This window comes from Hylaeus volcanicus, chromosome 7 (assembly GCF_026283585.1).
Source record: "Hylaeus volcanicus isolate JK05 chromosome 7, UHH_iyHylVolc1.0_haploid, whole genome shotgun sequence".
In the NCBI taxonomy this organism is placed as follows: Eukaryota; Metazoa; Arthropoda; class Insecta; order Hymenoptera; family Colletidae; genus Hylaeus; species Hylaeus volcanicus.
Window position 1 is genome coordinate 18347723 of NC_071982.1, and position 25224 is coordinate 18372946.

General features: G+C 44.8%; 2 protein-coding genes and 1 long non-coding RNA gene across 10 annotated transcripts in view; 1 reads left to right on the forward strand and 2 right to left on the reverse strand.

Moving 5' to 3' along the window:
- On the reverse strand, positions 1-11330 carry LOC128879367 (uncharacterized). 4 transcript variants are annotated; one of them, XR_008457612.1, is made up of 7 exons: positions 11190-11330; positions 9436-9554; positions 9137-9260; positions 7283-7513; positions 5387-5572; positions 249-1025; positions 8-140 (listed from the first exon to the last, which is right to left on the reverse strand). It is a non-coding gene; the product is annotated as an uncharacterized LOC128879367 (long non-coding RNA). The 4 variants fall into 4 exon arrangements; XR_008457613.1 differs by lacking the exon at positions 7283-7513 and having other exon boundaries at positions 1-140; positions 216-1025; XR_008457610.1 differs by lacking the exon at positions 7283-7513.
- Positions 11-19569, forward strand: LOC128879351 (uncharacterized). Of its 2 annotated transcripts, none has more exons than XM_054128416.1 (26): positions 11-164; positions 6578-6678; positions 6766-6881; positions 7758-7917; positions 8139-8172; positions 11222-11363; positions 11469-11648; positions 12199-12579; positions 12696-12887; positions 12960-13021; positions 13133-13321; positions 13399-13570; positions 13639-13746; positions 13811-13881; positions 13959-14085; positions 14183-14435; positions 14582-14697; positions 14805-14946; positions 15042-15176; positions 15267-15417; positions 15556-15683; positions 15768-15896; positions 15975-16129; positions 16214-16562; positions 16638-18187; positions 18358-19569. In XM_054128416.1, exons 2-26 carry the CDS (start codon positions 6612-6614, stop codon positions 18610-18612), a joined length of 5364 nt encoding a protein of 1787 aa, XP_053984391.1. In that variant the 5' UTR covers positions 11-164; positions 6578-6611; the 3' UTR covers positions 18613-19569. The 2 variants fall into 2 exon arrangements, with proteins under 2 accessions (XP_053984391.1, XP_053984390.1); XM_054128415.1 differs by having other exon boundaries at positions 12-164; positions 16214-16568.
- Positions 15257-25224, reverse strand: part of LOC128879353 (ecdysone 20-monooxygenase) — a 12966-nt gene continuing 2998 nt past the window's right edge. The window contains exons 2-12 of one of the 4 annotated variants that reach the window (XM_054128421.1): positions 23981-24118; positions 23173-23319; positions 22502-22700; positions 21904-22091; positions 21440-21638; positions 21072-21234; positions 20792-20958; positions 20640-20718; positions 20362-20559; positions 15464-15508; positions 15257-15388 (exon numbers count right to left, since the gene is read on the reverse strand). In XM_054128421.1, the coding sequence (XP_053984396.1) occupies positions 15482-15508; positions 20362-20559; positions 20640-20718; positions 20792-20958; positions 21072-21234; positions 21440-21638; positions 21904-22091; positions 22502-22700; positions 23173-23319; positions 23981-24095 (1482 nt within the window). In that variant the 5' untranslated portion in view covers positions 24096-24118 and the 3' untranslated portion in view covers positions 15257-15388; positions 15464-15481. Of the gene's footprint in view, positions 15389-15463; positions 15509-19718; positions 20223-20361; positions 20560-20639; positions 20719-20791; positions 20959-21071; positions 21235-21439; positions 21639-21903; positions 22092-22501; positions 22701-23172; positions 23320-23980; positions 24119-25224 lie in introns of those variants that run through there. The other 3 variants (XM_054128422.1, XM_054128423.1, XM_054128420.1) reach the window with 3 other exon arrangements.

Genomic DNA, 25224 nt, shown 5'->3' on the forward strand with positions numbered 1-25224 from the left:
GCGGCAGTCTGTCGCGCGCTCATGAAACGCAGTTTCCGCGAATCGGTGCTCGACGAAAAAAGTGTGTGCGCGCCGCGACGTCGCGTGCTACTGCGATAGGGATGCCAATCAAGCTAAGGACCATCCACTCGGCGGTCAACCTGTTGATTGGATGAGAACAAAAGGTGAGGAAGCATCTCGTCGATCGAACGATATTTTTATCATTTCACCCTTACTTTACTTTTCCTGATCGTAAATCACGAACTCACCTGTTGAACACCTGTCAAACTTCGCGGCGTTTCTTTGGGAGGGACCCCGTCTTTTAAGAAAAGTGGTACGCTTCCTTTCCGTCAAATGTCACGTGCGTTATTATCTTCGTTATTCTCCTGTCAACCTGACAGTCACGACAGCGATTATTTCCAGCGTTCAAATAATCGTTTCTTTGTTCACGATGCAAAGCCCTTAAGAATTAGAAAATGAAAGAACAGTAGTTAGTGCAAATAATACGTCTTATACTTTAACGAATACTTTATTAACTTAATTTTTTGCATATCTTCATTTCTATGTGTTCTTGCAACGTCGGACGCTGTATCATTAATTACAAGTCTTGATTGATATTAACGACAAAGGAATAGTATTTTAAGTGCGGAGTTACATAATTAGCAGCCCACCGGTATTTTCATTTAGGAACACTTTCGTTCTCCATGGTTGTAGATTTTATCTGGGCATGGGAATAAAAGAATCAACGAAATCGATGGGTAAATCGATCGGCGTAGAAAAAAAATTGTGATTTCGTGTACCACGAACGCGTATGTACGGTCGGAGACGTCGATGAGCGTCATAGATGCAGAAGTAAAAGTAAAGGGGGGACGATCCTGACCACTATACCTCGCGACCAGTCGGGGCCATGACCACGTTGCGACAAGGTAACCACAGTTGCCTCGTATCGGTGTAGAATGATTCAAAATCCCAGTTCGGATTATTTGCGACGGCAATTAAAATGGAAGTATACAGGTGTGCCTAGTGCGAGGTCGAGGGACACGCTCCTAGAACCGAGACGATCGCTGTTAATGCATTTGCCTTCCAAACGTTTAGCGAATTTCAATTACCTCGCGCGATGCAATGTGATCGCGAACTATGCTTCAGGGGAAAAAATCTTAATTTACGTGTCAAGTTTCAATAAGGGACATTGTCAATTTCTAGAAATATAGCTTAGAATTAACTGCTTAGAATCCCTCCTCTCCCTGTCGATCAAAAAATAAACAGGAGGATAGACGTGTAAGTAAGATATTGTAGGCTCCCTTTGCTTATAGAAGCAAATTAATAATAAAGAATCCTTCCAGAATACATTCAATGTTCATCATTCGTTCTGCGTATCAACCTTGAAAAAATGGAAGAGTACTGTTTTGATACTTCTTTCCTCCGAGTTCTCTTCCATAATGAACTAAATGCATAATTCATTCTTACCGCGGACCAATGAGAGCTACAAGGGATGTTCGGTCCGAGATCTATACGTAAATATAGATCATATTTTCGCGGCGAAAAAAAAATGTATATCAAAGAGACGTTCGCAAGAATCAACGTGTTTTCGGTCCAGGCAAGGACGATCGGTATTATTCCGACTTTCACGCGAAGAGGAACGTGACGAAACTATCAATTGCCTCTGGGTAGGACGAGCATTTTTTCGATACTATTTCGATGACAGAGAAACCAAGCAGAACGATGGTTCCGCCAGATCGAGCGCAGCGGAACGGATAAAAAATCAATAGTGCGCATCGATAGATCGTACGCGACAGTCGGTACATCGGCTGCTCCCCGTTGCATGAATCGACTTCTACAATTACTTTTCTCGTTACTCCGACGCCCCAGTTTATTGCTATTCATTGTTCACGCTTCTTCGTGTTTCTAGTTTTATTTTATCATCCTTTTCCTTACTCTGTTTTATTGCTTTCTTTTCTACCGTTTGAAAGAACAGGTCTTTGTATCACTTGTACTTATTTCTTTCAATCTTTCAATCCTGGTACAGTAGATACGTATTATTATTTAGGGTAGGCTTTAAAGGACCCGCAATCACCGAGCCTTGGTCAATCAACCTATTCCGATACAATGCAACTTCTCTACTCATATTTTACTTTTACAAGGGTAGTGCACATCTTTTTCTGTAATACAGCCCAGTAAACAGGAAACGAGTCGCAAATACTATCGAGCCGCGCACGTGCACTCCGATGTTCGATTACTCCAACGATTTACGATCTCTGGCTGTAGATACGAGATACGGTTCGATTTTCCCCATATCTTTCCATGGAAATAGTTGTTTTTCTCGATCCCCCTCGGTACCGTTTCGGCCACGAAATTCGAAACGTCGGTTCCATGGCTGGAATCCTCTCGTCTCTGCGAGGAACGACATTGGCGACGGCCGAAAAGTTCTTTTGTCAGTTAGTGAAAGACGTGGGAAGAGAGGAGAGCAGATAGTCGGTGAACACACACCGAGGTACGCGTTCTCGAACGAAACAGAACGAGAACAAGAACGAGAGACAGAGAAGAGAGGCGAGGTCAACAAGGTACCCGATATGGTATCCCACGTCCGCCGTGAGCGCTATTTCATACACGCGCGCGTATGCCTAAATACACACGAGACACACGCAAATTCGTGCATACGTCCACAATCGTCTCTTGCGCTTGCCTACTATTAGTAATCGTCGCGACCAAACTATTAAATGCAATCTTATGCGCGATGTTGCGCGCTAATTTATCCACCGCCTGCGGTACGCTTCTCTTTACCGCTCGAGCGCTATTACGCGCGGCGATCGGAGATGGGAAGAATTTTATTCGAATCATAGGCGAAGAATGAAAATTATTAACTCGCTATTAACCTCTTCAGGGATACTTGCGCATAGTACATAGCGTGAAAACAGTCATTCCGGGCGTAAACAGATATAATTAAATTATCCAGCGACATGATACGACATCGTCGCGATACTGGTACTGATATATTGAATTTTTCTTTATTTCTAATGGAGTAATTCATCCCGCGAGAGATGTAATAGATTGTAATCTATTGAAAATAAAAGTATACGTTTCGTTCGATATTCGTTACTAGGATCTAGTTTTGCCCATTTTTGGCGCGCGTGTCTATACGCGACGAATAAATGAATAAATCACGCTGAAATTTCGGGATAGGCAACCTCCCGGCCAATCCACTTTCGAGTCGAACCACGCAATTGACTGAACGTAATCTTTTCCGCCTAGAAATCGTCCCACGCGATAATCGACTGTCGATCGTGGTCCGTTTCGTACCAACTATTTGTTGTTATTATTATAACGTCTTTATTTCCAGCGAACAAGGAAAATCCACGTAAATACTGAATAAATGCAAGTCATATAGCGCTGGAGAAAAAAACCACCAAGTTTATAAGCTTGTTGGTTCTCGTGAATAATTCTGATAGATTTCTATCTACTTTACGTTTACATTAATTTATGGCTACAGTTGTTAACAAATACATAGCGAAATTAATTCGGTACATAGTATACTGTTAATCGAATAATGGAAGGGTATTTAAATAGCCAGAATTATTCAAATGTCGAACGAAGCGAGAATCGTGGACCCAAAATGTGGACCTGTATGTAGGGTTGCGAATGTCAGGGGCAGTGGCACGTTCAGGGGCAGAGAAGATTAGAACGTCTGAAGGGTCCCGTTTTTGGAAGAAAGGGAGTCGTATCGATGACAGAATAAGTAGGAAAAGGAGGCCTGGAATTTAGACATACGATGATATTCGAGTAGAAACGGATGACACTATGGATAGGTGGGACGGGCACGAGTGGAATGGTGCGAAAGGTCAGACAGGGTGAGAAGGCGAACAAGTATGAAGGGTCTTCATTGAACGTTCGGAGAAAAAGGTAAACGCGTTGCCAGTGTATTTATGGCAATCTTATGATTCAGGACAATCAGGGAACCACTTCTTCGATCCTTGTGTAGTCGAATAATTACTCGAATATTCTTCGAACACTGAATTGAATACTCAAATAATTTGAATATTTAACTGTTCAAACATTTGATACACGAATATTTAACTATTGCCATCCTCGAATATACGAGTAATGATCAAACGGTGCCATTTCTGGCAGCAATTACCGCAGGGACGAACGTGAGACGATTGGGGCGTTCTCGCGTGAATTTGGAAAGGTGACAGGGCCTCGAGGAAAAAAACCAGATCGGTCTGTTTATTTTTTTCCTCGTTTCGATCACGGCCTTCCTAAGATGGCCAGTGACCGTAAATGCAGCCACGCAAGTGCGAACTTCGAGGTCGTCGGCAGGAACGATTGCAGGAAGCTCCGATGGCTTAGTACGGCCGTAGCAAGGCGTACTAGCATGAATCACTCCGACCAGCCTCTACTGGTCGTTATATTCGGAGTTGCGTGTACGTACTCGCAAATCTCCCTTACCGACCACTCGAATCGGTGTCCTTTCCGCTTGTATCGGGACACGGGGATTCATAATTAACGTCTTTATCACGGGTATAAGGTAAACGTAGCTATCGCGTATCGAATCTTGAATCTACTCTTCGTAAGATCGTGTTAACAAAATTCATTTCATATGCTTTGTTAATAGATGAATATTGGACAAATAGAAAGAAAACCGCATAAATAAATTTTAAATCGTGAATCGTCTATGGAAATGGAACGATCGAAGCAGTTCCTCGATTGATAATTGATTTTATCGTCGACATGCTGGCGCTCCCGCGGTTTTAATCGACACCCTCGGCGGGATATCGAATCTATACGATCCAAACCGTGCGATTTATCGCGAAAAATCTTCACCCGCGGGTCCTTATTATTCGGGTATCTATTTTTAAACGTGACTAGAGGTATGTGCATGCATATGGTGACGCAATCCTATGGTCTTTCCCCTCTCTCTCCCGCTCTTCCTCTACTGCCCTTTCACTCTTACTCTCTCGCACCTTTTTTCCATCTCTCGTATATTCTCTCGTTCACGGTCTCATGGCGAGACTGGGATCATTGGAGACACTTTTCACGATGGGAGTCGTCGGTTTCCTTATTTAAATATTCGTATTTAACGCCTCTGAGGGGGCGTCGAAGCTTGAGCAAACTTGAGCAAAATGGATGTTTCCTTCAAGTTCTTCGTTCAAATTCACGATGATCGATTGAAAAAGCACGCCTCATAATAGCTTCGAAGAAAAAGACTTTTAATGTTAGTATGTATGACTGTCTTATATGTTAATTTTGTGTTGACCTAGTTGTAACAGTTCGCCAACTTCCGGGGGGCGCCCAGAAATGGCGCAACCTCAAACCTCAAGACCTCTCGAATGGCACCTAACTCGTTTACTTTAAGACACGTGCTCGGGGCACACAATTTTCCTTATTCTCTTAAATATATAGATATCCCAACCTTCCTTTTCCTGTGTCTCCACCATTTCAACTCTCTCACAGTCGATGCACGTTCCATGGATTCCTAAGCTTCTTTTAAACATGAGCTCGTCGCTTCTCTTTCATCTTCCATGATACATTCTCATCCTCTTCTTGTATCTTTATGTTCATCAGAATTGTCTACTTGTTTATGGAAATTGGACCGTGTCTGCACAGAAAAAAATTAGGAATGACAACATGACGCACGAAATATAAAGAAAAAGAGGTATCAGAAGAAAAATGATACGATAACAAAGTCAAGCATGAAAGCAAATCGTGGGCAATTTTTTCGTCATTAAACGAAACGACACGCAATACCTTTTTCCTCCAACCGAGCAACATTAGTCATACTAACGTACTTATGCGTCCAAGTGCACGTGGATGAAGCACGATACGTGTTCTCAACCTAGACCTCGCTCCACTCTATTCGTTGCTACCAATTGAGAAGGTTTCGCGAAAAGTTGTCGACTAAGAGAACCATTAACCTTCTTGGAACGACCAACGCGATCCACGATTCGCGATTCGAGATGCGATGCGAAGCGATACCATCGTTTAAAACGGTTGCAGAATAGCGAATGAAGTATAGGAACAGTTGAAATATAAAAAAAAAAAAACAAGAAAATTACGTCAATAAAGAGTATTAACGCGTACAAATTCGTTTGGTAGAAACTTGAGATGGGTCTTGAAAGACATTCTAGGATGAAAACATCATTTTCGTGCACGCAGAACCGGATTCCCAACCTTTACCTAGCGATCGCGCGATACGTAACAAAGAGGCTGTTCCCTAGGCATCGTTCGCTATTATCTGCACCAAGAAAAGTTCAGTGTTCGTTATGAAACGTTAAATGGCGTTTGATTTTCCTTCAAGTACCCGTTTCCACGTCGACTCGTCTTAAAGGAACATTTAAATTCGCGCGCAATGCTCTGACATTTTCTCTCGAGCTTCGCAACGACGTTGTTAAACCTTTATCCATTTTATCGACGCTGCAATTGTCAATACAAAAGTATACTAATCGAGAAACCAATTTGCTTCTCTTATTTCTTAGTATTCATATTTAACCACCTGAGGAAAATACTTGGCATAAACTTGGGCGAGGAAAATGCATGTTTCCTTCGAGTTCTTCATTAGAATCCACGAGCATTTGTTGAAGACAGTATTGTTCGTTTGTTTCAGACTCGGGAAACGGACTTCCACAAATGCAGTCAACATGGATTCCCACGTTGGTCTCGACTATATCGTCGACAATCCTGATTACTGCGTCAAGCTCGCCTCGGGTAAATTATTCAACGTCCTCGACGGTTTAAATCCCGACTGTCCTAGTCGCATCGCGCTTATCGATGCGTTCTCTCGTTCGATTTCAGCGTTAGACACCGCCTGTCCCTCGGTGAAGAAACAAGTGGTGGAATTGCTTTCCGCGCTTTGTGTTTACAGCCAGGATGGGAGGCAGAGAGCCATCGACACTCTCCACGCGTATCAGGTGATGGTCCACGAAATTTCCCGGGTTTTAAATGAAAAACAAAGATGCCTCGTTCAGCGGGAGGTCACTATCAGAGATGGGCAAAGTTAGAATTGCAACTGAATCTTTGGACCATCGGTGATGAACTCAAAAACTAAGCATCTAGTTTGAAACGAAAATTCCTCTTTAACAAGTGCAGTTCCTCTTCAATGATTATCTCACTTTAAAATACTTGTGACTGTTGTTTATCTAAAAATAAAATCACGGATAAATGTCTCGTTATCTATTGTTTTGCCCATCTCTGGTTTGCCGTAACCGTCCTGTTCGTCGAAGGTACAGAGGCGCGTGGTGGCGGTGCTAAGCTTGGATAAAAGTCACAGTTCAAGGCCTTCCCTCGACAAACAAAAGAATGATCTACACACCGTAACGTTCCTGCAGAGTTACATTCGCGGCATACTAGCTCGTGCAACGGCGTTGTGAAATATGCGTTTTATCGTGTAGCAATTTGTCGCGTTAATCGTCCGTTAAATACGAGGCTCGCCGTCTTATCGAATATTCGAGTTACCCAGAGCAAACATAATTCGCGCTGGACCAGCCGTGGAATCGGCGCGGCGCATGATCCAGCTAATGGTGCGCCGATAACGCTTAACCCTCTGTAACATACATAAGTTATATTAGCCTGTTCAACTAGATTTCATGGTTGCACTAGGAATAAATATTGACAATATCTAGATTTATAATAAAAATAGATCGTAGGCTATTTCTTTAGTAATAGAATTGAATTGGACGTAAATAATATGTTGGTATCGATGACTATGTGACTTTAGAATTATGTAAGATTGCAAAGGGTTAACGAAAGTTCTCTTTTAGAGGGTTTAAATGGTCGAAACGTTACAGGAAAAGAAAGGTGAGCGATATCGACTGCGAATCGTGGTCGATGAGCTCCAGAAAGCGACCGCTGAGGACTATCAGACGGCCCTATTAGCTTTTATAAATTGTTTGGTCATCTCCACGCCGGTGCTCAAGGATCGCATACGAATTCGCAACGAGTTCATCGGTTGGTACAACTCTAAAATCACAGAATCTAAACTTAAGGAGTTACACCATCTTGAAAAAAATAGAATAGTGATTCCTTAGGAATTAATTGCAGGAATTAAATTCAATTTACAATTTCAACGCAAGCGTTTATCCCTGTCGATTTTTTAAAAATAGTCAAGGTGGGGTAACCCCTCGAGGAAAGTGACAATCGAGAAGCCCACTATTGTCTTCTCCTTCCAGGTTTGAAGCTCCTCCCGATCCTGAACGAGCTGCGGTGAGTACTCGACGACCCGGATTCACGACATTAACTGATTAACACCTTAACATTGTTGAATAATAAATAATAATGAACGTTACGAAAGGGCGCCTTATTGTACCCACACCTTCTCATTTGCACCTAACGTTAATGTCGCGCATGCATCGAGCGTCGTACGCATCTAGCCAGGACTATTAAGCAATTATATCAAGGATTGGTTAACCAACGGAAGAAGCACTCGGCCTATGCAACGCGTAAACAATTGCATGCACTAATCCAAAACCAGTCATCGTTCTTCAATTCCTATCTATCGAGGAAAGTTTGGGGAGAATTCAGATTCAATGATCAGAATCGTTAAAAGAGATCAAAATTTCATTTCACCCGAACTAATTACTAATGACATTGCTATCATTAAAACGATCACGAGGGAGCGGACTTTCACAGCATGAATTGAGTCTGTATTTACATTAATAGTTGAATACCCTATAAGAATAATAATTATTCATTCATAAATTTAGAGCAAAAGGAACCACGAGAAACCCACATTTATTTCTGAAGCTTCCCAAAAAAGTTCGAAGAACACTTGCACGAGATGAATCGTGCACGTGCACTCCCATTAGCGTTATCGTCGCGATCGTTGTTGTGTAAACAATACCCGATCAACAAAAGGGAGAGAGATAACGGCGGAAATACGGATTCCACGACGAGAATTTACATTTACGAATCACTAAGTACCGTCTGAGGGTTTTAACGTTTCCTTTGGGTCTTCGCTTAAATCACTCTCTACAGGAATAGTACTATCTGTCATTCCTCCGCGGGATGACGGACGTGCAAACTATTCTTGATCGAGCAAAACTATTCGAAGAAGTCGCTTTAAATATCGCCCGGAGGAATTGTCTCTAAGAATTCACGATCAACGGAATATCACTTACCCGTCACGAGCAAATTGCAAAACTATTATCACAAACCACATTCTACTTACTCAATCCAAGTAGTATAATCTCTTCAACTCTTTGAATCACTGTGTTTGTCTTTCTGCGCTGAACATCTAATTATCTCGTGGGCTAACAAGATAGTTATACCCCTTAAACTAGGATTGTCCTCTCCTAAAAAAATCAAATTCGTTCAGTCGTTAAAGTTTGTCAAATCGTTGATCAAGGCCTAAAGAGTCGGTCGTGTGATAAAAATCGAGACCGTCGACACAAAAGTTTGGCTACGAGAGGAATGTCAAGGATACGAGGATCGTGGCACCATTCGTCCGAAAAATAGAAGCACACTTACGGAATTTTCTTTTTCCTCTTCGCCCTCTGTCTTCCCGAATTCCTGACAACGTTAATGGAGCCGAGAGTCTGACAGGGAAAGAACTCGACCTGTCTCCCTCCGATTTTCGCGTTCCTCCGCTGAATGACAGAACACGTGCGCCATTAGATGCTCGATAATTCTAGAGGTATAAATAACTGAAGAATGGAGTCGTTTCTAAACGTTTCGTGTAATACAGGTAGAGACTTTAAGCATCAGGGGTTGATATCGAAGTCAGATTGGGACCCCTACTCGCGAATAAAAACGACGCAGAGAGAATAGGTATGCAGGAGGAACCTTCGTGCAAAACGGAGGAGAGCACGGAAAGGAAAAAAGGGAAAAGCGAGGCAGGGAACTCGAAGGGAGAGAGAAAAGCCCGAATTAACTCTACGCGCGATGCACCTGCAGCTGCGACTCGCTGGAGCGATCAGTGCAGTGCTCCTCCGATCGAGAGACTGCTGCGCCAGTCACTGTCAAGATTGCCCCAAGTTCTCAAAGTCTCAACGTTTTGCAACGTTCCCAAACTCGACCTCTCGTCAGTAATTATCTCTCTGGTAATTATCGACGGCCCCAGAGGGCCAGCCTTGGCGAAGACGCGCGTGTTCAGTGAAAAGCAAAATTTGTACATTTGCCGCTCGGAATTTCTAAACGTTCCCTGGCTTTGAAAGGGCAGAGGATCGACGACACGGTCAGACAACCGCGAAGACGCCGACTATTTTTGGTTGTGCATCGTGGAGACGGAAATCGTGTTTGAAACGCGACTGGAGTTCACCGCGCATACGAACCGTGTAAACTTGTCTACAGGGTGTTCGAGAACGGTGGTGGCAAATTCTAGACCAGTGGTTCTTAAAATGTTTAGACTCGCGCGGTCTAGAAGATTCCTAACTACTCTGTGACGCGACGCGTTGTACAGCAGTTATTACCTTTGGGAAACAGTAATTTTTGTCATCAAATATTATATTAGATTCCTCGAAATTTTTATTACCCTTTCTAAAGAATCATTATTAGAAACGTTCTTCCTCATTAGGGGACGCTCATCGCCTCGCTAACACGGCGCTATTCTTCGTGTAGCTAACAATAATTTTAACGAGTTCCCTTATGCGCGAGATGATTGCTCGAGAATATTAAGTACTATGACAAACACGTACGACACACCTACGGAATAAGAATAACCGGATGATAACGGATCGAACGCTCTAAACGGAAGCGACGCCAATTTATGGTACACCATCGACACTCCTTCCTGGTCTATCATAACAGATAGAACACGTGAGAATCCAGTTGATAGAAAAACAGTTGAGTGATAAGTCAAAGAATGTGTGTGAGTAGATGCGAGAGTTTGCGACGTTTCATTTCGAATAGAATTCTGAGAAGACTAATTTCTTGGCCATGTGCCCTATGCCATTCGATGGATCTCCTTTATAATATTCTTTTTTGTATTCGTTGGAGCGATTACTATTAATTTCTTGCTACAAAAACAAAGTTCTAAAAGGAAACAGCTATGAAATGATATAACACTCGTGGCCAAGAAACTGTTCTTTACAAGAGAAAGTTCTACTCGGAATAAGATTCCACGAATATATACTAAAATTATGAAAATCGAGATAAGTACGAGCCCTGGGGTGAAGAGGAAGAATGGGAATGGCTAGAGCGGAGAAATTGAAATTCTAGAAAAGACATGTGTGTCGAGTGGGACGGAAATAGAGCGAACAACTACGTAAAGGCTTAAAATGTACCCGGATCAGGAAGGTGACGATTGTTCTTGCAGGAAGAGCCACGCTCCGGACCTTACAGTGCAGCTCGACGTCTTCGACGACCAGCGCGAGACCGACGAGGAGTTGTCAAATCACGGCCCGCCTGGAATCGATCTATCCTCCCACGTGGACGTTTTCTACGCGATTCTAGGACAAGTAAGGGAGCTCATCGACGATTAACAAACTCAGTAGACTCTTAGATCCTGCTGGTTTCTATTTTAAAAGCCATCGATAAGCCAACGCGCTCTGTCCGTACTTCAGATTGCAGACACCCCGCAAGAAATACCATTCCTGAGCATTCTTCAACATCTGCTGCGCCTGGATCCCAAAGACGCCGCCAGCGACTTAGCATGGGACACGGCTGAGACGCTGGTGCACAGAGCGACTCTTTTAGAAAATCGAGAAGACGCCACCAAGTTGCTGCGATCGCCTAGTCTTCAGGTAAGTTCCACTCTAGTCTCTTCGTTTTGTTTCCTGTAAGACAAATATTTGTATTTTGATAGTTTATATTAATGAAACAATCAAAATATTAGGAGCAAGCCTTGGTACCAACTTCCGTCGGCTGCTATCGCTCGATACTTTCCCCTATCGTGTAATCACGACTCGTTTCGACTCGGGCCTCGTGTATCGGTTACGTCAGGTTGTTAAAATTTCACGCAAGTTTCTCGTACGATTGTTCAATGTCGTCTGCCTAACGCGAAATGACGCAACGCTTGCAACATTTCTCGCTTTTACCTTTCACGAGCGAAACGAACCGAGCGATCTTAGGCGGACCCATCAAGGAATGGCCAGCTGACCATTATGTTTACAGGGACCTTAGACAAAAGAAATAGTTCAGGAACGTAGGTTCAAAGTTGTTTAAAATGAATAGAAAGACAAGTGAAGAGAAAAGGAATGATGAAAATAGAGTACTTTTCTAATGAAACAATGAATCGATTCCTTTAATTGACTAATTCTTTTACGTTTGCTTCGCATTATTTTTGTTTCGCAGACGAATCTATGCTGTCACTGTCGAGGCACCGAGCAGACGTGCGGAACGTCTCGAAAGGCATCGTTACCGGTGAACAATTCACCTCTGCCACCTTTGCCACCTCCGCCACCGCCTCCCGGTACCCTAACACCCAACTCCTCGAGCCAAGGCCTCGTTCTGCCGCCACCACCGCCCCCGCCGCTTTTTACCGCCAACGCCACCCAAGCCGATGCATCGATGGAACCACCGCCCATCCCGCCGCCGCTCCACGTGCTACCAGTCACACGGGCGCCCACCCCCGAGCCACCCAATAATCACGCGAGGCTCCTACCGCAACAGGAAATACCCACCCCCAAGGCAAAGATGAAAACCATCAATTGGAATAAGATACCCAACCACAAAGTACGCTTGCCTACATTCTATTCGCATATCTATTTCTAAGTTAGATGGTGTGGATTTATGCCGGATGCAAATGTGAAAAACATGGACCAAACATTCTATCGCCTTTTCACGCGCAGGTAGTGGGCAAGCGAAACATCTGGGCTCTGGTAGCCAACGACCACCAAAACTCTCCCATGGCGGACATAGACTGGGCAGAGATGGAAGGTCTGTTCTGCCAGCAAGTGCCTCCAATGTTGCCCGCTGCCTCCTGTTCCTCCTCCTACGGAAACAACTCGGATGCTGAGAGACGACGACGGGAACCAACAGAGGTACCATTTTAACAAGCCTCGCAAAGAACGTTCCTCCATCTTCAGTTCCTACAAATATATTAAACATTTTAGATTGCGCTACTGGACGGTAAGAGAAGCTTGAACGTGAACATATTCCTGAAGCAGTTCCGAAGGCAAGCATCCATTATTATTAATTCGTATAACTTTTTGTTTTCAAGTAGAATAAAATTATGCAATAGATACCTTTGAATAATTATGACATCAACACCAAACGAATATTGCAGCTCGAACGAAGACATAATCCAGCTCATAAAGGACGGCGGTCACGACGACATCGGCGCAGAGAAGTTGAGAGGCCTCCTGAAGATCCTGCCCGAGGTGGACGAGCTGGAAATGCTCAAGAGCTTCGACGGGGACAAGTCGAAGCTTGGAAACGCCGAGAAGTTCTTCCTGCAGCTCGTCCAAGTACCAAAGTACGAGAATTAAATGTGATACCTCACTGTCCCTCCACCCGCGGGTCTAATTGCTTTCTTTCTTGGTTCATCGATAGTTATAAACTACGCATAGAGTGTATGTTGCTGAAGGAAGAATTTGCCGCTAACATGGGCTACCTAGAACCGAGCATCAACTCGATGATCCTCGCAGGTGAGGATCTCATGACGAACAAACCGCTTCAGGAGGTGCTTTACATGGTTCTAGTTGCTGGGAACTTTCTCAACTCGGTACGGAAGTCAAGCTTAAACCAACGTAAAACAGATTCTTAGATGGTATATTGAAATCAATGTCGCAGGGTGGATACGCTGGGAACGCTGCTGGGGTGAAGCTGTCCTCCTTGCAAAAGTTGACGGAGATTCGAGCGAACAAGCCTGGAATGAATCTTATACATTACGTGGCTCTGGTAAGGTACTTGTCATAACATTTCAAAAATCGTTTGTTTCACATTTGAACGTTTCGACTCCCAGCAAGCTGAGAGGAAACGGAAGGACTTACTCGATTTCGCGAAGAGCATGAACACGTTGGAAGCTGCTACGAAGTGAGTGCATTAAATGTAGAAACAATATTCATTTCCGAGGTATTCTATCCTCTGTCTTATTTTCTTTGGGGAACAAGGACCACGACGGAGCAGTTGAACAACGAGTTCAACGCTCTGGATACGAAGATCAAGAAGATCAAAGCGCAGATCCAGCTTCCTTCCACGGAGATCGACATACAGGAACAAATGGCTCAGTTCTTGCAGGTACACCTGAAAACATTTATGTATTATAAAAGGTACAATCGTGAAGGATAGGATAGCTAAATTAATTTTGGTTGGTTGGAAAACTTTTGGACCTCAGATGGCAGAGCAAGAGATGAGCCAGCTGAAAGGCGACATGGAGGAGCTCGAAACTGTAAGGCGATCCCTCGCTGAATTCTTCTGCGAGGACACGAACACCTTCAAGATCGAGGAGTGCTTCAAGATATTCCACCAGTTCTGTCAGAAGTTCAATCAGGCTGTCGCGGAGAACGAAAGGCGAAGAATCCAGGAAGAACAAGTCTTAGCGAGGCGCAAGCAACGAGAGGAACAGCTTTTGGCCAAGAAGCGATTCCGTGAGTCGATGCATTCCCAATTTATTCTTCCAACTCTTTCATTTTTATTTCTTCGTTAATGTATAGTGGGTCTCTCGAGATATGCAATGCTGACTAATTATTCGGTATATAGTGCTGTCAACTTCTAAGTACAGAGTATTTTATAGTAACGAATCAAGCCGAGACGCCAGCCTCAGAATCCGAATGCAACCTAATCGATTACGGTCTCTTCGATCTCCATACCGGTTTACCTCAAAGAAATTATAGTCGCAACGATGCCAAGGTAAGCGCTCCCGTCTATTTCTCGCTCCGAAGAAAGTATGGCTGCGGCTGCGCTTATACTTCTGGTCGATTGAGTTACTCGTATACGCCCTTTCTTTACCAATGCAGATTAAAAGATTGCAAAACGGAGGAGTCACGTCGGACGAAGACGTCTCGATCGCTGGATCTCCGAGCATTCGACGTCGCTTGGGGTCCTGTTCGGGGGGCACGGCCGATCAACTGTCTACCAAAGAAGAAACATACTCTCCAGGTTCCGTAAAGACCATAACTCGTGCTATAACGTGGACCGAATACATTCAGAAGCCTGTCTATGCGATCCTAAACAATTCTTATACTTCATTGTAGATGTTACGCCGAACGGTACTCTTCGTCGTCGCAGAAGTCGAATACCCTGCGAGGACGACGATGGCAACCTGATGGACTTTTTGAGGACATCGGGACAAGACAATACACGCGAAAGGAAGTCTTGGGGTAGTTTAGGTACGATTCGCCAAATATTACAAAGTCTGTTGAACAAGAAAGGCTAAAAATCAGGGGAATTGATGTTCGTTTGGTTGATTTAATGAATAGATCGGTCGTGGGCTCGAAGAACTCGAGGCCAATCTCGCAGGAGCGATCTTCTGAACGCCGATTTCTCTGCTGACCGAGAGAGGCCGAGCTCCCCGTCACCTTTGGTGGAGAACAAGCCTTTCCTGCAAGAAGAAGAAACAAAACCTGCTGGGTACGACCAATCAATACTCGTTGATAACAACACAATTATACTTCACCTTACATTTTCTTCATTTTTAACTAAATTCCTCGACGTATTCACCCTGCAACGAGAAAGACTATTATTATGTTTATATCTACATCGAAACAGAAAAGCATGGAGGCAGAAGATCGAGGCGTGGCTGTCGGAGAACGAGAAGGAAGATCGTGCGGGTGAAGAACTTCAAAGAAAAGCGAGACAGTTGCACCAAGCGAATCGACGGTCCTTCGAAGACTCGGGTAAGTGAGACAGGTATCGTTACCTTGAATGGCCACGGCGAAGTGTTCCCTTTTAATTTGATTCTTGGCATATCGGGTGCGTAGAAAGTGAAGGCAAGACGAACACACCGAACGAAGGTAATTCCACGCACGAAGTTTACGACTCTGAAGTATACGACTGGCGTCCGTCGGTGGAGAAGACGGACGTGATGCGTACGATGGAAGCTATAGAAGGTTACCTCCGCTATTTTACAACCTTCATCGATTATAATTACTATACCAAGAGTGTAACTTACTTTTGGTTCGTTACAGAAGCCGAAACGCACCCGTCCCAGAAGGACAAATCTCCTTGGCGGAAGTCTAGCTTGAACGTACCAAATAGTATGGAAGAGACTGACCCACGTTATTCCCGTAGGCTAAGATCGAGACTCAGCACAGAAAACATCCTCACCTCCAGTACCTTGCAGGTTAGTATTCCGCTGATAATCTAGAACAAGTTATAATCGTTTCTTGTATGCAACATTTCAAACGATCGCGTTCAATGACCGCAGTCGATCAAAGAAGAGGACAGAAAGAAGAAGATCAACGATACCGTGAACCAGGATCCTCAGGACGAACTAACGATCTATCTGCGCCAGCCCTACAGCAGCTCTCAGGTCTCTGGTTCGCGAAGGTTCTCCAAGTACAAGAGAGGCGAGGAGGAGAAAATCAGCGACAAAATCGAGATCGATTCGGATAACATTGAAACTCCTCCGGCGACCAGGAAGCTGTTCAGTCCTCCGAAGGAAGTAAAGCCAGTGGAGAAAGAGCCTTGCAAGAGGGAACGCTGCAACGGGTCCTTCCAAAGTCGAGACCTTAAAAACACGGTCGTGAAAAATGCGAATAGTAACGCAGACTTCGGTACAGGTATATTTTTATCGAGTGAAACGTACCCTGTGACATCGAACGGGAACATCATCGATGTATTCGTTTCAGGTAACTTCGACAGGTATTCGGCGACAAGGAGGACTCGAAGGTACAAGAAGGTCCAGCAGGACACGCCTGAGAAGGAGCCCACCAAAGACATCGCAGTTTCGGAGCCCTTCGAGGAGAAACCAGCCCAACGACCTCTCACTTTGCCACTGTCGGAAGACAATCGGGACGAGGACAGCATGCTTCGCGTCTGGCAGGACAAATTGAAGCGTCGCGAGGCGTCCTCCTTCGACATCGACGCCGCACTGGCAGACATCACCCGTTCGGGCGAGGATCTTCAACGGCTGTCGCGACCGATAACTTTGACGCACAGAAGCTCCAGGCTCCCTGTCAGCCAACCACCGCCAGTTTTAGCAGTGACCAACACTGTCCTCAGCCCCGTAATGCAAGAATCCCGTCCACGAGAGCCATCCTTGACAGTTCTCGCTGAGAGAGCCGTGACCAGTCGGGAACGGCAGAGGAGCATGATCGATCCTAGTCAAGTGAAGGAGGCGATAAGGTTGACGAACAATCCACCTAGTCAGGTGAATCAAATTCAAAACGGTTCATCGCGAGATAGGGTGATAACTCAGGATTACAGGCCGTCTTTGAACTCTCGCCAGGACGAACGTAACGAGGATCAGACCGATCTGATCGAGGATCCAAAGAACAGGGTAGCGAACAGTGATGTTTACAAAGATCTCAGTGGTAGCCCTGAAATTAAGCGATTGGAATCGAGTCGAGACGAGATTAGAATCCAACCACCTCAATCTATGGATACCTCCGTGTTCCGCGGAAGGTTCGTTCCAGACATATGCGTCACGACTTCGGCCTCCTCCCCGTTGCCACCACCCTCAGGCAAGGGTAGAGATCAAGAAATGAACGACGAAGGCTTCGAGGAGACCCAGAGCTTAGTCTCCGAAACGTTGAGCCAGGAAACATCATCTGGCAACTACGAAACGGACACCCACGATTCGACGCGATGTTCACCAGCTGAATTACGCTACTCTGGAAACGATACCGATCGCCCACGCCCTGCGATCATCGCCTGCGAGGAGCACGTTGACGAGAACAAGTCCATCGACAAAGCGTTGACCTCCGTCAAAGGGTTCGAGAAACGAGCCAGCTCGATGAGGAAGACAGGCGAGAAGACCAGCTTCCTACCTAAACGAACCAACAGTTTGAAGAGAGACGTTGCTCCAGGGAAGGCGGATGCTATACAAAGAAACTCGAACATGACGTTTCCGTCGAGCAACCCGAGGAACGAGGTGGAGCGTTCAGGGTCAAGAAGCAGTTTGCGCAGCTCGCGAAGCTCTCTGAACAGCGCCACTTCGGTGAACACTGTGAAAAACTTGGTGCCGAATCATTCTCGCCTTCGCACTTACACCTCGGCGATCTGTGCCCTGACCAATGATTTGAGGAAGAGTCCGTCGAACACCCCACTGCCGCCGAAAACCATTGAGAAACGACGAGTGAACCCTCGATCCACCGTCACCAGGATACCTGCCAGCAGGAGCAGCAGCAGCGGGAGCAGCGTTGGCCCTGCTGCGAGAACCGTTCGAAAATCTATCGGGGTGAGTCCCTATTCGACGTCGAAAGCTTGGTTTGACTACCTCTATAGAGAATTTCTGTATTTCTACGTACTACTGCGAATCTGTCCATCTGTTGAAAGTTGTAGTATAATTAAATGAAATCTCTAATTAAATAAAAGTGGTATCTGTTGATGGCCTAATCATGTTTTCAGGTATCGAGCGACGCGCAAAAGGGAAGCAAAGGGCGGACAATCGGCTCTCGTAGCAGCAGCAGCAGTGGCAGTAGCATGGGCCAGCAGTCTCTGTTGAATCGTTCAACGATCGAGAAAGTACCAGCTACGAAGAGCAAGCTGATCCATCCTCGAGCTGGAACCAGAAACCACGGTTTCATGAGACCAACGGCCGCGAGCGTGAACAAGGGCTCCATTCCGAATCTTCCCAGAAGTATCAAAGGTTTGGTCAAGTGATTCTCTCCCATCGCTCTAGGGAAGCTCCGTTGTGCCATCGCTCGATGCGCGTGTCGTAAAACATGCCTGCTCGAGATTGCGAAAAAGTCGACTGATCCATACACTTTGCGCTTTTTTTATACGTTATCTACGATTTAGAGCAATTTTCTTACATTCGCGCGTCTATCGTGTCGCGTAGGCGCAGGTGTCCTTTCGGTTGCTACCGTTAAGGGTTGACGTTTAACCCCCCACTGCATGGACTTTATTTCTCCTTAATTAATTAAAGAGTTAAACGATGAGTTATCGAATTTGTAGAGGATCTGTAAAATTGGCTTTGTCAACGTCCATTGTGTTCCTAATCGGCCACGTTATGCGATGGAGGGTTAAGAACGTCGACGAATTAATCGTTTTAAATTAACTTGGTTATATTAACATAAGTTACATAGTGGCATTATACCTGCAGACACGCGCAACGGAAATGTAAATTGCGCGTGGTCATGGTACACTTAGATGTCAGATACGCTTGTCTGGTCGCATCGCGAACGTCTGCGTCGCGAGAACCGGCAATCTACGATAGAACATGTATGTCGAACGATGCGGCGCGCCATGACGGACGGTTTAATACAATTTTCGTGTCCTAACGTCGTTTTGCATCGGATCACAGTCGAAGTCTCTTATAATTTATGTCGAGTTAGCTAGTACGTTTAAGTAATAATTCCTTCCCTTAGAATACAGTTTCAGATATGTAATATATATAAGTGTACTAACTAAGCGTGTACGACATATGTAAGTTTCATCGATGATAGTACGCATATTGTAGACCATGATCATTAGTAAATTAACGAACTAAATAAACGTAATCTAATTTTGTTCAAGAGACGATTGCGCGAAATCGCCCGCCGCTCTGGAAGCGTTATCAAGAAGCGTGCGATACCGGCGCCCTTGAATGAATCGAATAAAGAAGGATGATTAAAACAATGCCAGGGTAGGCGATTACTTACCGATTCGACACATTTATCATTATATTCAACAAATGGTATGTACACGTATTGTACACTGCACAGAAACCGTTCTGCCGCGTAAGTGGTTGTTACAGCTGCACGAAACGAACACGAAACATCGGTAACCCCGAGAAAAAGGTAATTCGCCGGTAGTCAATGAACTATGATTTCAACCGATATAAACGCGACAACGCCGAGCAAACGACTCGTAGTCATCCCTTACGCGCCTGGTTGTTAACGTATTTTAGATGGTCTCACTTTTACGCAAACTTTATGCAAAGTAAGACGACCTCGGAGGCGCGCAAGCAATTAAATATAAATACTAGAATATATCTGTGATAAATATCTTGAACGGACGAACAAATCTGCTCTTCAACGAATTAAACATGATACAAACAATGCAAACGTAAAATAACAACCGGACAATCGAACAACGAAACCTCCGAGAGGGTCTCGAGGAATTAAATAAGCGTTTAATCTCCGATCGACGGAACGTATCGAGAACAATCGGTGTTATGTTTTCTGAGGACGATCACGGAATCCAAGGAGCACCGGACTCTGCGGCGCGAGGATGAATTCGAATTGCAAACCAAGGTCTTCGTCCACGATAATCTCAAATTCCCGTATGATCTGTGAGAAAAAAAAATAAAAAAAATATCTCGATGCATAGGATGTCCCTTCCTACTCCATAACTATCGACGACAAGATACACCGTGTTCTATCTACACCGTGTTCTATCATTGCAACTACTTGGCGAATAAATACGAACCTTTGCCAGGATAAGCTGCAAAGCGAGCTCCACGAAACGCTTGCCAGGGCATATCCTTCTTCCGAACCCGAAGGGTGCAACCACCAATGGCGAATGCGGAGTGACGGGATTCAGCCACCTATCGGGCATATACTTATCGGCGTCTTTAAAATTCTCCTCGTTCAGTCCCGCTATCCAAGTATGCAAAATAACCACGGTCTGCAAATAATTAAATGATGTTCAATGATGAGACGGAGTATCGTTAAAGAGGAACGTACGTTAGAGAAATTCTCACTCACTCCCGCGGTAAGGTGATATCCGCTTAGCTCAATGGGTTCTTCCAAAATGCGTGCGACACAAGTTGTCGTGGGAATGACTCTAAACGCAAAACAGCAATGCAGCAGACGCGACGATGCGACGAAAGGATTGTTTCAATGAACGCTATACGCACCGAAACGATTCGGTGATGCAGGCACGCAGATACTTGGCTTTCCGTAGATCCTCGATCGTCAGATCACAGCCTGGCGGCGCTAACGAACACGCTTCTTCGTACAGATCGGCTTGCACCTTTGAATTGCGCCCGATCAAATCGAACAGAAACACCAAAGTGTTTCCCAGCTGCGCAAACAAACACCACGAAATGATACAAATTAGGTCGGGCACCTCGCGAGGGGCTATCATTGCAACTCTCGAGAGAACTTTTTATCCAACTCTTCTACAAGTTGACTCACCGTGTGAATGCCAGCTGCTATAAAATCAACGATAGCAGCCTTCTTGTCCCGTACATCCAGATTCTTTTGCCGCAGAATGGATTGAAAGACAGCTTCCACGCACTCATCTTTAGCATCGTCGCGTTTTTCCTTTATCGTGGCCTCGACGATGTCCGAGATGATACTAAAAAGAGACGAGTTTTTCAGCGAATCAACCTCAATTTAACAGATTAATCGGGGACGAGAAGTGTCGAAAGAGCTCTCTATAATATCTCGGGGGAGTCCCGACACAGGACTGTACAATTCTAACTGTTAACTTCGTAATCCATTAAACAAGGGGTTTACTTATTCGCGGTATCTCTTAATTCCCTTGAAGCACATCCGCGTACCTGTAAACCGTATCCTCGCTCTCTATCAGCTGTTTGTACGCAGACGTTGGCAGCAACTTCCAAAGCGGCAAGCCGTAAAAGGCATCGCGCGAGGCCCTGAAGTGGATCCGGACGGCTTCCGCTAATCTCGTCGTGACTGTGCTGGTGGAATCTGGCTTTAGGAAACCGAGGTGTCGGCCCAAGATCAGCGTGCACGTACCTAACGCGAAAGTTTATGTATACTAGCATATTGCATAGGAATGAGAAGATGAGACTCTAGGGGTACGTTACGGAGGAACCATAGACTTAAGATATACATATACATTGAATTAGGCTCTCCCTAGTGAAATGTCTACAGTGGAAGTACTTCATTCTTATAGCGAACAGCTTCTATTGCAAGATGTATAGTTCAGACAGTGGTTTGGACCTCCTCAGTTCTCATCTTCCGGTGAAATCGACGATAACCAGGAGAATCCCGAGCTTACTTTCGAGTCCCATTTTATAGGCCAACTCTTCGAAACCCGCCACCTTGTCTCCCGTCCTCCGTCGACGAATTAAATCGATGAACGAGTCTGCGACGATGTTGAGCGCCGGGAAGAAGCCAAGGACAGTGTTGGCCCCGGTCAGCTCTGACGTAAGTGCGGTCCGAAGATCGTGCCACGCTTGCCCCTGTCTATCGAGTCGCTTGTTCGTTTAAATTTGTATTGCGTGCGGTTTCCACATGCAAAGACTATTGACAACAGACGTACGCCAATTTCGTGGCTCCGCTATATGACTAGTTTTCAACTGGTGCAGCATTCAACGTTTAGTACCGTGTAGTTTCTACTTTAGATTCCGTTCTCGATACTCATGTTCCAACAAAGAAAAGTGCCTAGAAGCACACCTGCTCTATATTCTAAACTGTTGCGTTTCCATACGAAAGGAAACTGGCGCCAACGTAGTGGCGCCAACGATCTCCGCATGTGAAAGCCCTGTCTTACGTCAGAGTTTTGATCGAGGTATGCGACGAGACGGGGTGGACGTAACGTCTCGACGGAACCTTAAACTCGACCTCGATACCCTGTCGACGAGATAACTACTTACTCATTGACCAAACCCAGATTCGTGTAACGATCGCGACGACTGCGCCGGTAGTGGGATATGACCTCCTGCGGAGGACGAAGCGGGTATCTCGAGCTCCGTCTGAAGACCGCCTCGATGTCGCGACGAGAGAACACGGAGATCACAGGGAAGTTCCATAATGCCTCCTCTTTGCACAGCGGCCCGTATCGTTGATTCAGATCTATTCTTGAATGAGAAACGACGCGCTATGTTAAAATATTATATACTACATTTACCTATCAATGTTTCAAACAAACGTGTTGGATCTCTTGAGCGTGTAACATAATTATTAATAGCTGTTAACAGTCGCAGCGATCCATATTTTATCTCGACTGACAACCGGTTCTTGCCCTGCGTGTCTGTCAATTAGAGAAAGATCTTGCTCCAATTGCTTTTACATTTATAACTATCTTCACTCGTCATTGTCTTCCTTTTACGCCTGACTAATTAACAAGTTTTACCAGTTTGTCTAATCCAGCTTCTCTGATCATAGGATCTCTTTCTACGTAGCGTTTCCCTTCGATGATGACGTATAATTTCTTACAATTGTTAGCAGCTATTAGAACGTCACTACTCAGAGTAGATCGGAGATATTTGACTCTTTAAGTAGCACGGTTTATTATGAGGCAAGGCAACGATGCCAAACTTCTTACCTTTGTAAGCATCGTGAACCTTATTCAGTCGATAAGAACCGAACCAGGAGAATATCCACCTGGTTCCAAAAATCGGCAGGGAATAGGGTCCAGGCACATCAGACACCGTTAGAAATTTTCTCTGGTGTTTCTCTTCGTTTGGGACTGCTAACCATGGGAACAAAAATATAGGTGTTATAGTGTTCCACTTTCGAGGAAGAATCCGATTTCTACGCATAGTTAAAAATTATTAAAGAAGTCAGTCTAGCGGTCTACCAAGCAATTCAGACTAAACGCTAAACATTAATCGCCTTTTGAACCTTGTTGCACAGTGCCCAATTTTGACCAGCACAGTTGGGAAACGGCTACCTTAAGGCTTCTTCTCGCCACAAGAAAGTGGTTTCTAAGGTTGAAGGACGCGATTACAGAGCGACCTTGTCGCGCGTAACCACGAGCTCTCCACGCTTAGAAAGGGGACCGTGACCGTACGTGCGACGTCGCTCGCTTCAAATTGAAGGTCGCCTCGAACACCTTCTCTATAACGCACAATTTCTTCGCTTTCTTTCTTTTTGTAGCGACACGAAGACGGCACTACCGAGGGAAGAAAGAAGGGTTCAGGGGTTTGCAAACTATGGTCGCCATTTATAGGGATTCGTTGAATAATGTAAACAAAGTTAGCCTTTCCTCTGAGAGTGTAATATGCCATCTTGTTAAAGCTGAAGCATTTTGTGCCATTAGATGGTTCTTGGACCCGAATGGATGTAGCACGTGGCTACCTCGTGCAAATTTAAATTGAAACCAATAAGTCACGATTTCTTCGAAAACTCACCGTTAATTTTGTGATATGCTCCAGTCCAGAACCACCAGGCTGGTCGATAAGCGAGGATCAAGATCGCCAAGAGCGTCGCTGCAATCACTTCGAACCAGGCGCTCGAAAGTAACATCTCGAAATTTTGCGCCGGAACTCCTGCGAAAACGCAGAGAAAAATCATTACAATCTACCGAGAGTTGCAAAAAATATTTACAGATTATAGCGCTTGTTATAATGGCGAACACTTTGAACGAACTGAAACGGTATTAAAGCAAGTGACTCAGCTTATCAAAATTAGAAATTGCTTGTTAACGGTGATAACGCTGGTCTTTCCACTTACGTTGACTAAGCATTTCTTGCTCGATGGAACGAGCAACAACGTTAGAGTCTGTAAATACTTTCGCTACTATCATAATTCATAATCGTCGAACAGGCCGAATTATGCTTGACAGCCTACACGCAAAACCGCTTAATCAATTTGTTTACATTGATCGTAAAAAACGAGAATTCTTATCGTCGCCAGACTGTCGCTTCTCGCTCGACAAACAGACTTTTATTATTTTCACAGACGTTCGTTATCACGGCGATATCGCACGTCGCGTACTATCCAGGAGCACGAGAAGGTACTTTCGCCGTCTTCAGGTCTCTCTTTTTAAGAGAAGGAACAAGCTATGTCTTTGTAAACGAATCACTGTCTGAAGCAAACAGCGTTGAGTCCACAGTTTCGGTGATTTAATGGTTTGATTGGCAGCGGGAAATATAGTAGGACGAGTTGCAGGTCCTTTCCAGGTACTTTCCAACAATAGTTGCATAATAATTGTTGATGACCAGAGTGAATATGCGATTAAATCAAAATTTGTTCCTTTCGTTACTTAACTAATCTAGCCCTTCGGCGTTACTGTTTTGGGAAAAATGCAAGTACACGAAGGATCGACGTAAAAGTCATAAATCATAGATAGGTGGTTTCATCCAGAGCGCGGAGGAACACGTACAAAGCAGGAAATTGATAGAGGGCCGCTTCTTGTAGTTCGATTTGCGAGCGGAACGCGTGGTACGAGATGCAGAAGAAGCCAAGCGTGAGCGATAAATCGAACTACCGGTCGGGGGATGGGCAAAATTCTTATCTAGATAAAAGTGACGTATGACGAATAAAAGATAAACGGCCGTTCATCCGGTACCCGTTGAATTAAGAGTGGAATTCGCCTTGTGGAATTCAATATTTCCGAGGTCAAATTTAAACTATGTTTTCCTAATAGCGAAAT

What these genes read in the sequence shown, in the direction of transcription:
- LOC128879351 (XM_054128415.1), top strand. Translation starts at nt 6,612, where the DNA reads ATGGATTCCCACGTTGGTCTCGACTATATCGTCGACAATCCTGATTAC. An exon ending in TTTGGCCAAGAAGCGATTCC is followed by an intron (nt 14,436 to 14,581) that starts GTGAGTCGATGC and finishes AGTATTTTATAG; the next exon opens with TAACGAATCAAGCCGAGACG. An exon ending in TAACGCAGACTTCGGTACAG is followed by an intron (nt 16,569 to 16,637) that starts GTATATTTTTAT and finishes TATTCGTTTCAG; the next exon opens with GTAACTTCGACAGGTATTCG.